Source organism: Scylla paramamosain, chromosome 36 (assembly GCF_035594125.1).
Source record: "Scylla paramamosain isolate STU-SP2022 chromosome 36, ASM3559412v1, whole genome shotgun sequence".
Classification (NCBI taxonomy): domain Eukaryota; kingdom Metazoa; phylum Arthropoda; class Malacostraca; order Decapoda; family Portunidae; genus Scylla; species Scylla paramamosain.
Genome location: NC_087186.1, coordinates 7171908 through 7184407, shown reverse-complemented (window position 1 = coordinate 7184407; position 12500 = coordinate 7171908). Strand labels below are relative to the sequence as shown.

The following is a 12500-nucleotide window of genomic DNA, read 5'->3' as shown; positions in this document are numbered from 1 at the left end:
AGTTGGAAAGAATAATGTGTCAATTGTAGAGAAAGATAAAATAATGAGAGAGAGAAAAGAGAAAAGCAAGATGATACATATATAACCTGAGAGTAAATTACAGTTGGTGAAATATCTGACGAGATGTGAGGTGCGGGGGGAGACGTCACAGGAGGGGGAGAAAATTATAAAGAGGGGAGATTGATAGTTTGATGCTGGAGGGGAAGCTACAGGAGAGGTGAATGCAGTAGATGAATAGGTGATGATGAGGTTGAAGAGATGACGCCAGGAAAAGCTACAGAGAGGAGAGATGAAGTGAGGTGATGATGGGGAGAGAATGCAATGAGGGTGATGAGGATAATGAAAACATGACAAGGAAAAAAAAAACTACAGAAATGAGAGATGAAGTAAGTGAAATGATGATAGGAAAGAGTGAGATGAGGATGTTGTGGAGATGACAAGGGAAAGGTAAGGAAGGATGAGATGAATAAAGGTGACGATGGGAGAGTGATATGAAGAAACTGTGGAAATGACAAGGGAAGGCTAGAATAGGGAGAGATGAGGTAAATTAAATGATAAGAGAGGAGAGAGAGATAAGGATAGAAGATGACACAAGAAAAAATTACAGAAAGGAGAGAAAAGTAAATGAGATTATAGAAGAGAGTAACATGAAGAAGCTGGGACATGAAACGAGAAACAACAGTACAGATTGTGGGATGAACAGATAATGGCATGAGGGTGAGGGATGCTGGGAATGATGCGAGAGATGAGTATGCAAGACTAAGAAGATGGACAGAAGTGTTTAGATGTTCACTGCATTGTAAAGGGAAGCTGTGAAGAGGATTAGGAGGCTCCGATGTAGAGAAAGGACACTATTTGATGTTATACGATCATACGAAGATTAAGACTATTATTTTTTTCTTTTATTTAAGAGGGACGTTGGGTCAAAGGCAACAAGAAAGGTATAAAAAAAAAAGTCAAACTGAAGGTACAGGTCCCTAAAGAGTATAGTCAGAAAAAGGACTTTTCAGAAATTTGAGAATTGTATTGAAACTTTCTTATGGAAACAGTTCAGGTCGAAGATAGGAGGAAATAAAGAAATAAAGAAGCAAGAAGGGAGTTACGGAAGAAGAAATAAAATGCAATGAGGTATAGAAACAATAAAATAAAGAATGAAAAACAAGAGAGAAAGAAAAAGGTAATGGAGAAAGCAAGGGATTTTGAGCGCAGGCAAGAGAAATATCACGTGAAAAAAAAAGGAAAAAGAAAAAACCTGACACAAAAATGCACAACAAAAATCACGAAATATAAAAGAAAGAAAAAAATGAACACACAAAACACACAGACACTCATAGAAAAAAAAAAAAAGATGAAATAAAAAAAAATAGAAAAAAATAAAAACACTTCACCACACACACGCAAAAAAGAAAAAGAAAAAAATACTTGACAACCAACAAAATAAACACAACAAATTTACACTAAAACCACCAAGAAAAAAAAAAAAAAAAACATACCCTTGAAAAACACCCCACGCCCCTCATGGCCCCCGTACTTAAAAATAAATAAATAGACAGGTATCTACAGGTAAAAAGAAGAGGAAAAGCACAAAAACTTGCAACACCTAATACACTCGCGTCATAAAACAAACACCAGGGCCACAGGGTGATTATTTTTGCTGTCACCCTAATTCCTACCACCCTCCTCGCCCCCCACTTTCCGTCCCCCCGGTGTTCCCTCGTGTCCCCCTCCCTCCTAAACCACACGAGGCTCTTCCCTCTCCCCTCAGGTGATAAACAAGCTCCCCTCAACACTGTATCTCTGTTGTCTGTTGATACACACAACACACAACACACTGCACACCTGCTGCTCATATAATGATTAATATACACTTTTTTTTTCTATATTCCTATTTATTTGTTTATTTATTTATTTTATTTATTTATTTTATTTTACTTATTTATTTATTTTTTCGTGTGTGTGCATATTTTTTGGGATGTTAATTTTTTGTTAATTTTCATTTATCTATTTATTTAGTTTTTTTTTGGGGGGGATGGTAGGAGGAATAAGCTGTTCAATGATTTTTTTTTTTTTTCAATTATTATATTTTGGTTCTTTTCTTTTTTTTTGTCTGTATACTCTATTTCTTTGTTAATATTTCTCCCCCCTCCCTCTCTCTCTCTCTCTCTCTCTCTCTCTCTCTCTTCTCTCTCTCTCTCTCTCTCCTCTCTCTCTCTCTCTCATTCTCCCTTTTTTTCTCTCGTTCCCTTTAGTTTTTCCTATTTTCTATCTCTTTATTTCTTTCCTTTACTGTGTGTGTGTGTGTGTGTGTGTGTGTGTGTGTGTGTGTGTGTGTGTGTGTGTGTGTGTGTGTGTGTGTGTGTGTGTGTGTGTGGCTAAGCGGCTAAGCACGCCTGCCACGGGGCCTCACCAAACACACGCACCACAAAACAGCCACAAAACAGTGAAGTTAAACACTAAACTTCGCCCCTAACTAAAATCTCTCCGTTTGGGGGGGCTGAGAGGGAACCTTCCTGAACCTGCCTTGGAACCCTGCCAACCACCCATTCTCCCATTCCTTTGCCCTAAAATTACTCCTTTTCCTCTGCTCGTTTTACCATTTCCACCTTTTCCCCTCACTCTCCCTCTCTTCCCTCTTTTTCCTCTGATCATTTACTAACTTCATCCGTTCCTCTCTAATCAACCCATTCTCTCACTCCTTTTTCCCTAAAACTACCCATTTTCCTCTGCCCATTTACTATTCCCACCCATTCCTCTCTCCCTTTCTTCCCCCTTTTTATTTGCCATTTGCCATCCGCACCCATTCCCCTCTATCTGAACCAATTCTTCCCTTCCTTTCCTTTGAAATTATCCCCTTTCCTCTGCCCATTTACCCTCCCCACCCATTCCCCCTCTCTCTGAACCTATTCTTTTATTCTTTTCCTTTAAAATGATCACTTTTCCTCTTCCCATCTACCATACCCACCATTCTCTCTCTCTCTCTCTCTCTCTCTCTCTCTCTCTCTCTCTCTCTCTCTCTCTCTCTCTCTCTCTCTCTCTCTCTCTCTCTTTCCATTCCCCTTTACACTCAGCATCCTCATAACTTATATAGGGGCAAATATTTACGTAAACCCGCCTGTATGTGCTGTGTGCCGTATTTAGATGAGCTAAACGCTTTGATACACACAAACAGTATTATCAATATTCACGATCTATGGGATAAATTAATTCCATGGAGTGTTTGCCTCTTGTCTACAGCGCCGGAAACATGGACGACGCCCTCACAAATAAATAAAAATATGACATTACCCTCACTATTCATACTCGTAACGCCCTCCCTTCACTCCTCCCCCTCCCCCTCCCCCCCCCTGTGTTGTACTACTGCCGCCACACACTTCACTCTTCCCTCTCCCTCTCTCTCTCTCTCTCTCTCTCTCTCTCTCTCTCTCTCTCTCTCTCTCTCTCTGCCACTTCACTTGCTCTCACCCGGTACGCCTCTCACACATCAAACAACGCTCTCCCCGCTTATTCCTCTCACTACTCCTATCTTCCGCCCCTCCTCATGTTGCTTTTTCCTTGCGTGTATCTGTCAGGTGTTCTCAGGTGTTCTCGTTCTTGTTACACTTCGTTAGGTTACTTTTTTTTTTTAAGTCACCATTCTGTTAGTCTTTCACTCGGTAAAGATTTATTAATAGTGTCAGCCTCTTTTGTTTAATGTTTTTTGTCAGAAATTCTAAGTTTGTCACAGTGGATTCAGCCATGTTTTTTTTTTTCATTAATAAATATTTGTTCAGTCTATTTCGTATAACATTTGAGTTAGTAAAAAGGTTTGGTCACGAAAATGTACGCTTACTGAAATTTATACTTTATATTTTATGGCAGATATATGGCAAGGACTCAGTAATCAGGTTGTCAGTGCCGAGTCTTTACGGAGTTTTAAAAGAAGATTAGACAAATTTATGAATAGGCATGATAAATGGAAATACAGATAGGTAGGTTCTATACAGGGACTGCCACGTGTAGGCATGACAGCTTCTTGCAGCTTCCCTTATTTTCTTATGCTCTAACCCATCCCATTTAAACCTACTCCCTACATCATTTCAATCACATCACGGAGGTTACCTTACACACTTACCCTTTCACACCACCCTGCTTCCTCCCACCCTTAGCACCTCCTCGATCCGCCCCACTCCAGCTCTCCTCTCAACACCACGCCAGCATCAGTCACGCAATGGAAATGTAGGTACTTGGACTTGTATGCCTTACCTTTCATCCCATCCTGCTTCCTCCCACGCCACACAAACGGCCTGCAATCACTGAGGGCGCCGCGGTTTGCCTCCTCCTCCTCTCCTCCTCCTCTTCGCCTCTTCCTCGCCCTCCCCACTGGCAGCAAGAGATCAAAGCAAGAATTATCGACTGCCATTTCAAGAACGAGGTGCCATTTCTCACTCCCCTGATGCATTGTGGGAGAAGAGCTAATACTTGAGGAGAAACTACTCGAAAAAGGAAAAAAAAAGGGAAAAAAGTTCGCGATATTAGCAAGTTTCGAAAAATACGACGCCGTTAAAGGAATATATATTTATGTGGAAAGGGAAAGAGAGAGAGAGAGGGAGGGAGGGAGGGAGGGAATTGTAGGGGTGAGGAGGGAGGGAAAGGGAAGCTGGCGTGAGATATGAGGCCTATATTGGAGGAAAACACGAGATGGAGTAGGCTGTGAGTGATGGAGAAAAAGGAGGATGGAGGAGGAAGGAGAGAGGAGGCAGGAGGTGGTGGAGGAGTTGGGGAAAAAAGACAGGAAACATTTCTTATGGAGACTGATGTAATATCTAGGGAAGGAAAGACCAGAGGGAATATGGGAAAAAAATCAACCTTCTAAGAACAGCCAAAGAAAAAAACAAATAAGACAAAAGACTACAATTCTGCTTCGGGAAAATAATAACGAAGGAGGAGGAGGAGGAGGAAGAGGAGGAGGAGGAGGAGGAGGAATCTTTAGGCCTACAATCAAGGAGGGAAAACACTGTAGGGAATGGAGGAATTGGGGAGAGAAGGTGGAGGAAAGAAGTTCTCTCCGTCTCTCCAGGGTGTCTCTCCTGTCCGTCTCTATCTGCAGGTTAATCCCGAACTGAGCACAGCTGTAATGAAATTGCCCCAGCCCTTATTGTACTATTTGGAAGAGAGAGAGAGAGAGAGAGAGAGAGAGAGAGAGAGAGAGAGAGAGAGAGAGAGAGAGAGAGAGAGAGAGAGAGAGAGAGAGAGAGAGAGAGAGAGAGAGAGAGAGAGAGAGAGAGAGAGAGAGAGAGAGAGAGAAAGAAAGCAAGACAGACAGGCATAGACGGACAGACATAGATAAACAGATACAGACAGACAGACAGGTAGACATACAGAGACAGACAGACAGACAGACAGACAGACAGAGACATGCAAAATCAAAGTACGACCGACAGAAAGAGAGAAAGACAGACAGACAGACAGAAAGAAAGACACAGAAAGGCAGAAAGACAGACAGGCAGACAGACAGATTATACAAACTGACTGACAGACTTGTTTATGACTGACTGACTACCTGACTAACTAAAGAACTGACACAATGACTAAATTACTGGCTGGCCGACTGACTTATTGCCTGACTGACTGACTGACTGACTAATGATGGCCGACTGATTGACTAACTAATCACACACACATACACACACACACACACACACACACACACACACACAGATCGATAAGCAGACAGATGTTAAGAGAGAGAGACAAACACACAAGGAGAGGCAGAGAGGAAGAAAAAAAGACAAATCGATAAAATACTAATATCTCTCTCTCTCTCTCTCTCTCTCTCTCTCTCTCTCTCTCTCTCTCTCTCTCTCTCTCTCTCTCTCTGAGCCTCCCCAGGTAGAACCCTCCTTCCTTCTTATTAATATTAAATCCAGCCTTTATAAAACAAGAGCGGGCGGCTCCTTCCTTCCTTGCTATGATGAAGGGCGCCATCCGCTGGACATCTGAATATTTTATACCTCCCTGATGAGCCAATATAATGCTGTCCAAACATCCAATAAGTATTTTAATAGAGCGCCGAGACTGGAGGCAAGAAGGGACTGGTGGTGGTGGTGGTGGTGGTGGTGGTGGTGGTGGTGATGTTGGCGATGGTAGTGGTGGTTTTATTAATTGAGTCTTTAGGTTGTTTTAATTATTCATTTATGAAGAATAATTGTCGTCTTTCAGTCTCGTTTTTGTTTTAATTTTTATTCTCTTCATCTCTTCCTCTTCCTCCTCCTCCTCCTCCTCCTCCTCCTCACCCTTGTTCTTGTTCACTACATATTTCTTCTTGATTCTCTTCCTCCTCATCATCATCCACTTCCTTCTTTCTCTTGTTCTTGTTCAAAATCTTTCTCCTTCTTCCTCCTTCTCCTCTTCCTCCTCCTCCTCACCCTTGTTCTTTTTCACTTCATTTTTCTTCTTCATTCTATTCCTCCTCTTCATCATCCACTTCTTTCTCTTGTTCTAAATCTTTCCTCCTCCTCCTCTTCCTCTTCTTTTTCCTCTTTCTCCTCCTCTTCCACTTTCTTCTTTCTCTTGTTCTTGTTCAAAATCTTTTTCTTTTTCCTCCTCCTCCTCCTCCTCCTCCTCCTCCTCCTACTTATTATTATTCTTGTTCTTGTTCCAGTTCTCCTCCTCCTCCTTCTCTTCCTGCTCCTCATTATTATTCTTGTTGTTGCTCCTGTTCTAGTTATTTTTTTCTATTTTATTATTATTTTTTATTTCCGGGTCTATAATGAAGCCGCAGTCATAGTAAACTCTCTCTCTCTCTCTCTCTCTCTCTCTCTCTCTCTCTCTCTCTCTCTCTCTCTCTCTCTCTCCTCTCTCTCCTCTCTCTCTCTCTCTCTCTCTCTCTGCTAAGAATTAAACGAGGTAATGTTGGCAAGATGGAAAGAAATAATTACCTACCACCTTAAACTTGTTCCTCCTCCTCCTCCTCCTCCTCCTCCTCCTCCTCCTCCTCCTCCTCGTGGCCTTCATCTTGGCAATTAAACGTGCAAAATCCTGCATAAAGCATTCCTAGTGTGAGAGTTGTATTCGTGTTATTATAACTTTACCCATAAACACGAAAGTTGGTTAGGAATGACACTCTTCACCTTAATATTTTTTGGGGGTTGAGTCTCAGTATAGGTCTCTCTCTCTCTCTCTCTCTCTCTCTCTCTCTCTCTCTCTCTCTCTCTCTCTCTCTCTCTCTCTCTCTCTCTCTCTCTCTCTCTGCAAGCATGAAAAGTTTGGCCTAAAAAAAAAAAAAAAAAAATTAAGCTTTTTATCCTAAGGGAGTAAGAGGTTAGGGTTTAGGGATGCTACTCTTTTCTTTAATTTTTCTTCACTTCTCTTTCCGTCTTCATTCCTCCCCATTAATGTAAAAAGAAGAGGAGAAAATATGGTGTTTTTAAGAGTCAAGAGTTCAAGGTGCTATATTTTACATACTTTATTGTGTATTTCTTTATCCCTCTATTTTCTATCGATAACTAAAACTTTTGGTCTAATGGGAATAAATTGTAACTTTTTTTTTTTCTCATAATTCTTATTTCTGTGGTAATTCTCTGTTATTATTGAGAAATCAAGTATCTTTTCATCCCTGTCTTTATCTTTCTTTCTCTCAGCAAACTATTTATTTCTAAAGAGAAGAAATCTGACTTTTTTTTATTTTCTCTCTTTTTAAACTCTTTTACTTCTGTGGTCGTTCTTTGTTAATATTCAGAGCGGTGTTAAAAATTCTTTGCATGGACGCACAAAAAAAAAAAAAAAAAAAAAAAAAACGAGAGAATATGAAGTTAATTTTTCATGCCACAAAATTATTTAAGAGAACGTAGTAGGAAAAATGAATGCTCAAAAATGTTGCAGGTGATTATAGAAAAAATTATCAACTGCGGAAAGGTGGGAGTGTAAGAGATTAAGGTGTTAATAACGCTGCTTTAATTAGATATTTTTTTCCTTCAGTCTTTTTTGCCTTTTCCGCGTCAAGCAGCGAAATCCCGGACAGAAATTTGTGGTCCGTTCAGGAAGAGAGACCATTTTTTAAGCGTGTATTAACTTAGAATATTAGAGTTTTAATCCTAACATGTTCTTTCGGCTCTCTCTCTCTCTCTCTCTCTCTCTCTCTCCTCTCTCTCTCTCTCTCTCTCTCTCTCTCTCTCTCTCTATCTATTTACTCTGATCCATCGTATGTACCTATTCTTACTCATCTATCTCCTCTTATTAATCTATTTATCATTGTATTATTCTATCACTTTATCCATCCATCTATCTATCTATTTATCTGTCTATGTAATACCTCATCTATTTGTCATTGTATCTACCTATTATTCTATCACTTTATTTGCTTAGCTATGTATCTTATCTATCTATCAGTCTATCTACAAATCTGTTTACCTATCTATCTATCTATCTATCTATCTATCTATCTATCCCTCTTTGTGCCTCTCAACATCTGAAAAAAGTCTCTTCTTAAAGGGAGGAAACAAAACACACTTTTTTTTTTTTTCAAGGATATAGGAAGTTAAGGTGTTACGTCCACCGCACAGATGTTTCCTCACACCTGCCCGTCATTACCTGGCCGCACACACCCGTCTGTCTCACCTTGGCTGGAGCATTGCTGTTTGTACTAAGTGGTTCACATTTTGCCGCATTTTCTGTTATCTGTTCATAATTTATTTTCAGTTTTGGAAATTCATATGGAGAGAGAGATATTAATGGGTGGATAATTGCACGGGTTATTGCATTAATGGTGATAATTATGTTCATGAATGCCGCATTGTTGCCTCGATAATACACAGCAGTCGATGCCACTACTAACATCGTCACTACTTTTACTACTAACACCACCACCACCATCGCTACTACTATTAGTATTCCTTCTATTATAAATACGATTACCACTAATATTAATACTTGTAAAAATAATAATAACGATGATGATGATGATGATGATGATGATGATGATAACCATAATAATATCAATACTACAAAAGAAAACAAAACTGCAACAACAACTACAACAATAACAACAAATACTACCTACTACTATGTACTATCACTCTTACTACTATCACCACTACCGCTACTGCTACTACTACTACTACTACTACTACTACTACTACTACTACTACTACTACTACTAATGGAAAAAGAAAAAAAACACTATAAGCAAAATCGTAATGTTATGATCACCACCACCACCATCACAACCTCTACCACCACCACCATAAACAATAACAGTAGTAACAACAATAACAACAACAATTACCACCATCAGTATGCCACACTGGGACACCTACCGCCACTCAGGTAATTTTACACCCATTAGCAACACACACACACACACACACACACACACACACACACACACACACACATTCTAATTACACAGACGGAGCTGTTCATTACAACACAGAAGAGGAAGAGGAGGAGGAGGAGGAGGAGGAGGAGGAGGAGGAGGAGGAGGAGGAGGAGGAGGAAGGATATAAAACAAGAATGATATACGAAGACATGAAATAAAGGAATCAAATAAAATTATAAGAGAAAAAGAGCGTATTGCATAAATGGACGAAAACAAGAGAGAGAAAGAAAGAAAGAAAGAAGGAAGGAAAGAGAATGTGAAATATAAGATGAAAGAAAGAGAAAGACAAACAAGAACAATAAAGAGAAAGAAAGAAAGAAGAAAATAAAGTAAAAAGAAAAATAAATAAGACGCAAAAAATAAGATAAAAAGAAAGAAAATAAAGAGAAAAAAAAGAAGGAAGAAAAGAAGAAAAGAACGGAAAAAGAATGAAAAGTAAAAAAAATACAAAGAAAATAACAAAGGAGCATTTTTACGGCAGAGAAAACAAAAAAAAAAGATAGAAAAAGTGTTAATAATGAAGGCGATAATGATGATGGTGATAGTGATAATGAACAAAATGATGGTGGTGGTGATAGATATTTATGATGATACTTACGTCGACGAGGAGAGAGAGAGAGAGAGAGAGAGAGAGAGAGAGAGAGAGAGAGAGAGAGAGAGAGAGAGAGAGAGAGAGAGAGAGAGAGAGAGAGAGAGAGAGAGAGAGAGAGAGAGAGAGAGAGAGAGAATAGGGCAGGAGAAATATGTAAAAGAGGAGGAGGAGAAGAGAGGGGAGGAAGAAAGAGTGAGTGAAGGGAAGGGATTGAGAAGAAAGGCAATGAAGGAAGAGAATAACGGAAGAGGAGAGTGGAAGATAATTAGATGAGAGGGAAAAACTGGAAAAGTGAGATGGAGAGAGAGAGAGAGAGAGAGAGAGAGAGAGAGAGAGAGAGAGAGAGAGAGAGAGAGAGAGAGAGAGAGAGAGAGAGAGAGAGAGAAATTAGAGAGAAAAAAGGGCATATATGTAGAGAAAGGAGAGAGGGAGAAAGAGGAAAGGAGGGAGTATCGAAGGAAGAAGAGAGAGAGGACAAAGGAAGGAGCAGTGGAAGGAAAGAGAAAGCGATTGAGAGGACACAAAGAAGGAGAGAGAAAGACAGGAAGGAAAGAGATGGATAGATAAAAGGAAGGAGAGAAGGACTAGGAAAGGAGCGTTTGAAGGAGAGATAGAAAGAAAAGCTGATAAAACAAAGAGAGGGGGAAAAAAATAGCACGGGAGAGAGAGAGAGAGAGAGAGAGAGAGAGAGAGAGAGAGAGAGAGAGAGAGAGAGAGAGAGAGAGAGAGAGAGAGAGAGAGAGAGAGAGAATGGGAGGAGCAAAGGGTAAAAGGACTGAGGAGAGAGGGAGAAAGGGTAGAAAGGAGGGAAGGAGGAAGTGAAAAAACACAGGCAGGATAGGAAGGAGAGAAGGAGGGAAGGAGAAAGGGAAGAAGGATGAAGAATAGAAAGAAGCAGAATAGAAAGGAGGGAGGGAGGGAGAGAAGCTGAGGGAGAAGGAAAAGTAGGCAAGATGGGAAGGAGAAACAGAGACAGGATAGGAGGGAGAGGAGGAGGGAAAGAAAGATAGAGGGAAGGAGATGAGATGGGAAGGAGAAAGAGAAGCAGAATAGAAAGGAGGGAAGGAAGGGGAGAAGCACAGAGAGAAGGAGGGAAGAAGCAGAGGCAGGATAGGAAGAAGGGAAGAAGGGAAGGAGAGAAGGAGAGAGGAAGAAAAGAACCATTTGTAGGTGTCACCAGTAAGATTGTTCGCGAGTCCCAGTAATGGCTGAAGGAGACTCAGGGCGACACTCACTGCGGCTATTTCCGGGTTATGAGAGGCTGCGGCCAGGTGAGGGATGGCGTGCGTGCGTGCGTGCATGTATGTGTGTGTGTGTGTGTGTGTGTGTCCAGCTCCTTCTCCCTTTCTCCAACGGTACGTATAAACACTATAACTCATGTATAGACACGTGACCCAGCCTTCTTTCCCACCCCCAACGTCCCTGCCGGGTGTCCCCCCTCACTCCCCTTCCCCCAGCAGCCTCGCACGTCCACCCTTTCCTTCACCACATGGGGAAAAAAGGCTGGCTCTAATACATAACTTAATTGAGTTCAAATCCTCTTACATCCTTATTAGATGGGAAAAGTGGATCGCGGCTGCCCAATTAATCTTCGACGATGATGAATTTAATTAGTTTGCCATATAAAAATTATTTCACGAAGAAAACGGATAATTTTGGAGAGAGAAAGTGAAAAATATATCCTGTTTCTCCACCCTTCCTCCTCCTCCTCCTCCTCGTTCCTTGACGTACGTATATTTTACTCGATATTTCGGGGAGCGGCGCCCCTGCCCTTCCCTGACGCGGCCAAGTATCGATCCTTCGACAGCCTGATGGATAAGGCCGAGGAGAACATTTCAACAGCTGCCGCCGCGCCTGTACGCCCGCACGTCCCGGTGAGATATTACACTCTTACGCCACTACGAAAATGGTAGAAAGTCTCTCTCAGTCTCTCTCGGTCTTTCTCCTCCCGCCGTTCTCTGCCCCCCTCTGTCTCTCCCCTCCTCCTCTAAGTGACAAGAGATGAAGGATTGGTCAAGGAAAGAGGATTCAGGGGCAAGATAACGCCCAGACACAGCTGCTAAGGCGTGAAATCGTTAGCCTCCACGTCCCCTCTCAGCCTTAAGGGTCTCGGGGTGTTATGACTGTAAGGGGCGGGGCGCAAGATTCCATTTCAAGAGAGGAGGGGCGTTCTAAAAGACGATGCTGTTATTAAGTATGCAAGGTATGTTTTTTATTTTTTTTGGTGTTACTGGGCGTGGGAGCAGATAGGATTGACTGGCCCGGCTGAAACTTACGCAGCGTACGTACTAATTACATGTACGTTTAATATTAACAAACTTTTAGTAATATTCTGGTGGATAGTTTTGGTTAATTTGATATATATAATTTGGTGCTGGGTTCAAGTTTTATGCTGTGATATTATTATGTATTATAATGAATGCTATATTTCGTAATAATGCCATCAACAAATTTGCGATCTATTTATGTGTGTGAGTGTGTGCGTGGGAATCAGTTAATACAGAAATGAGTTTTTTTTTTTTTCTGTTCGGTTTCGTAATACAGTGACCAACA

The 12500-nt window shown here is 41.1% G+C and overlaps 1 protein-coding gene across 3 annotated transcripts in view; it reads right to left on the bottom strand.

Moving 5' to 3' along the window:
• Window positions 1–12500, bottom strand: part of LOC135090787 (uncharacterized) — a 188259-nt gene that overhangs the window by 141829 nt on the left and 33930 nt on the right. For all 3 annotated transcript variants that reach the window (XR_010262118.1, XR_010262117.1, XM_063987856.1), the window contains exon 2: window positions 4243–4359. Coding sequence is in view for 1 of the 3 variants with exons in the window: in XM_063987856.1 (XP_063843926.1) it covers window positions 4243–4359 (117 nt within the window). In the remaining 2 variants the exon portion in view is untranslated. The remainder of the gene's footprint in view (window positions 1–4242; window positions 4360–12500) is intronic.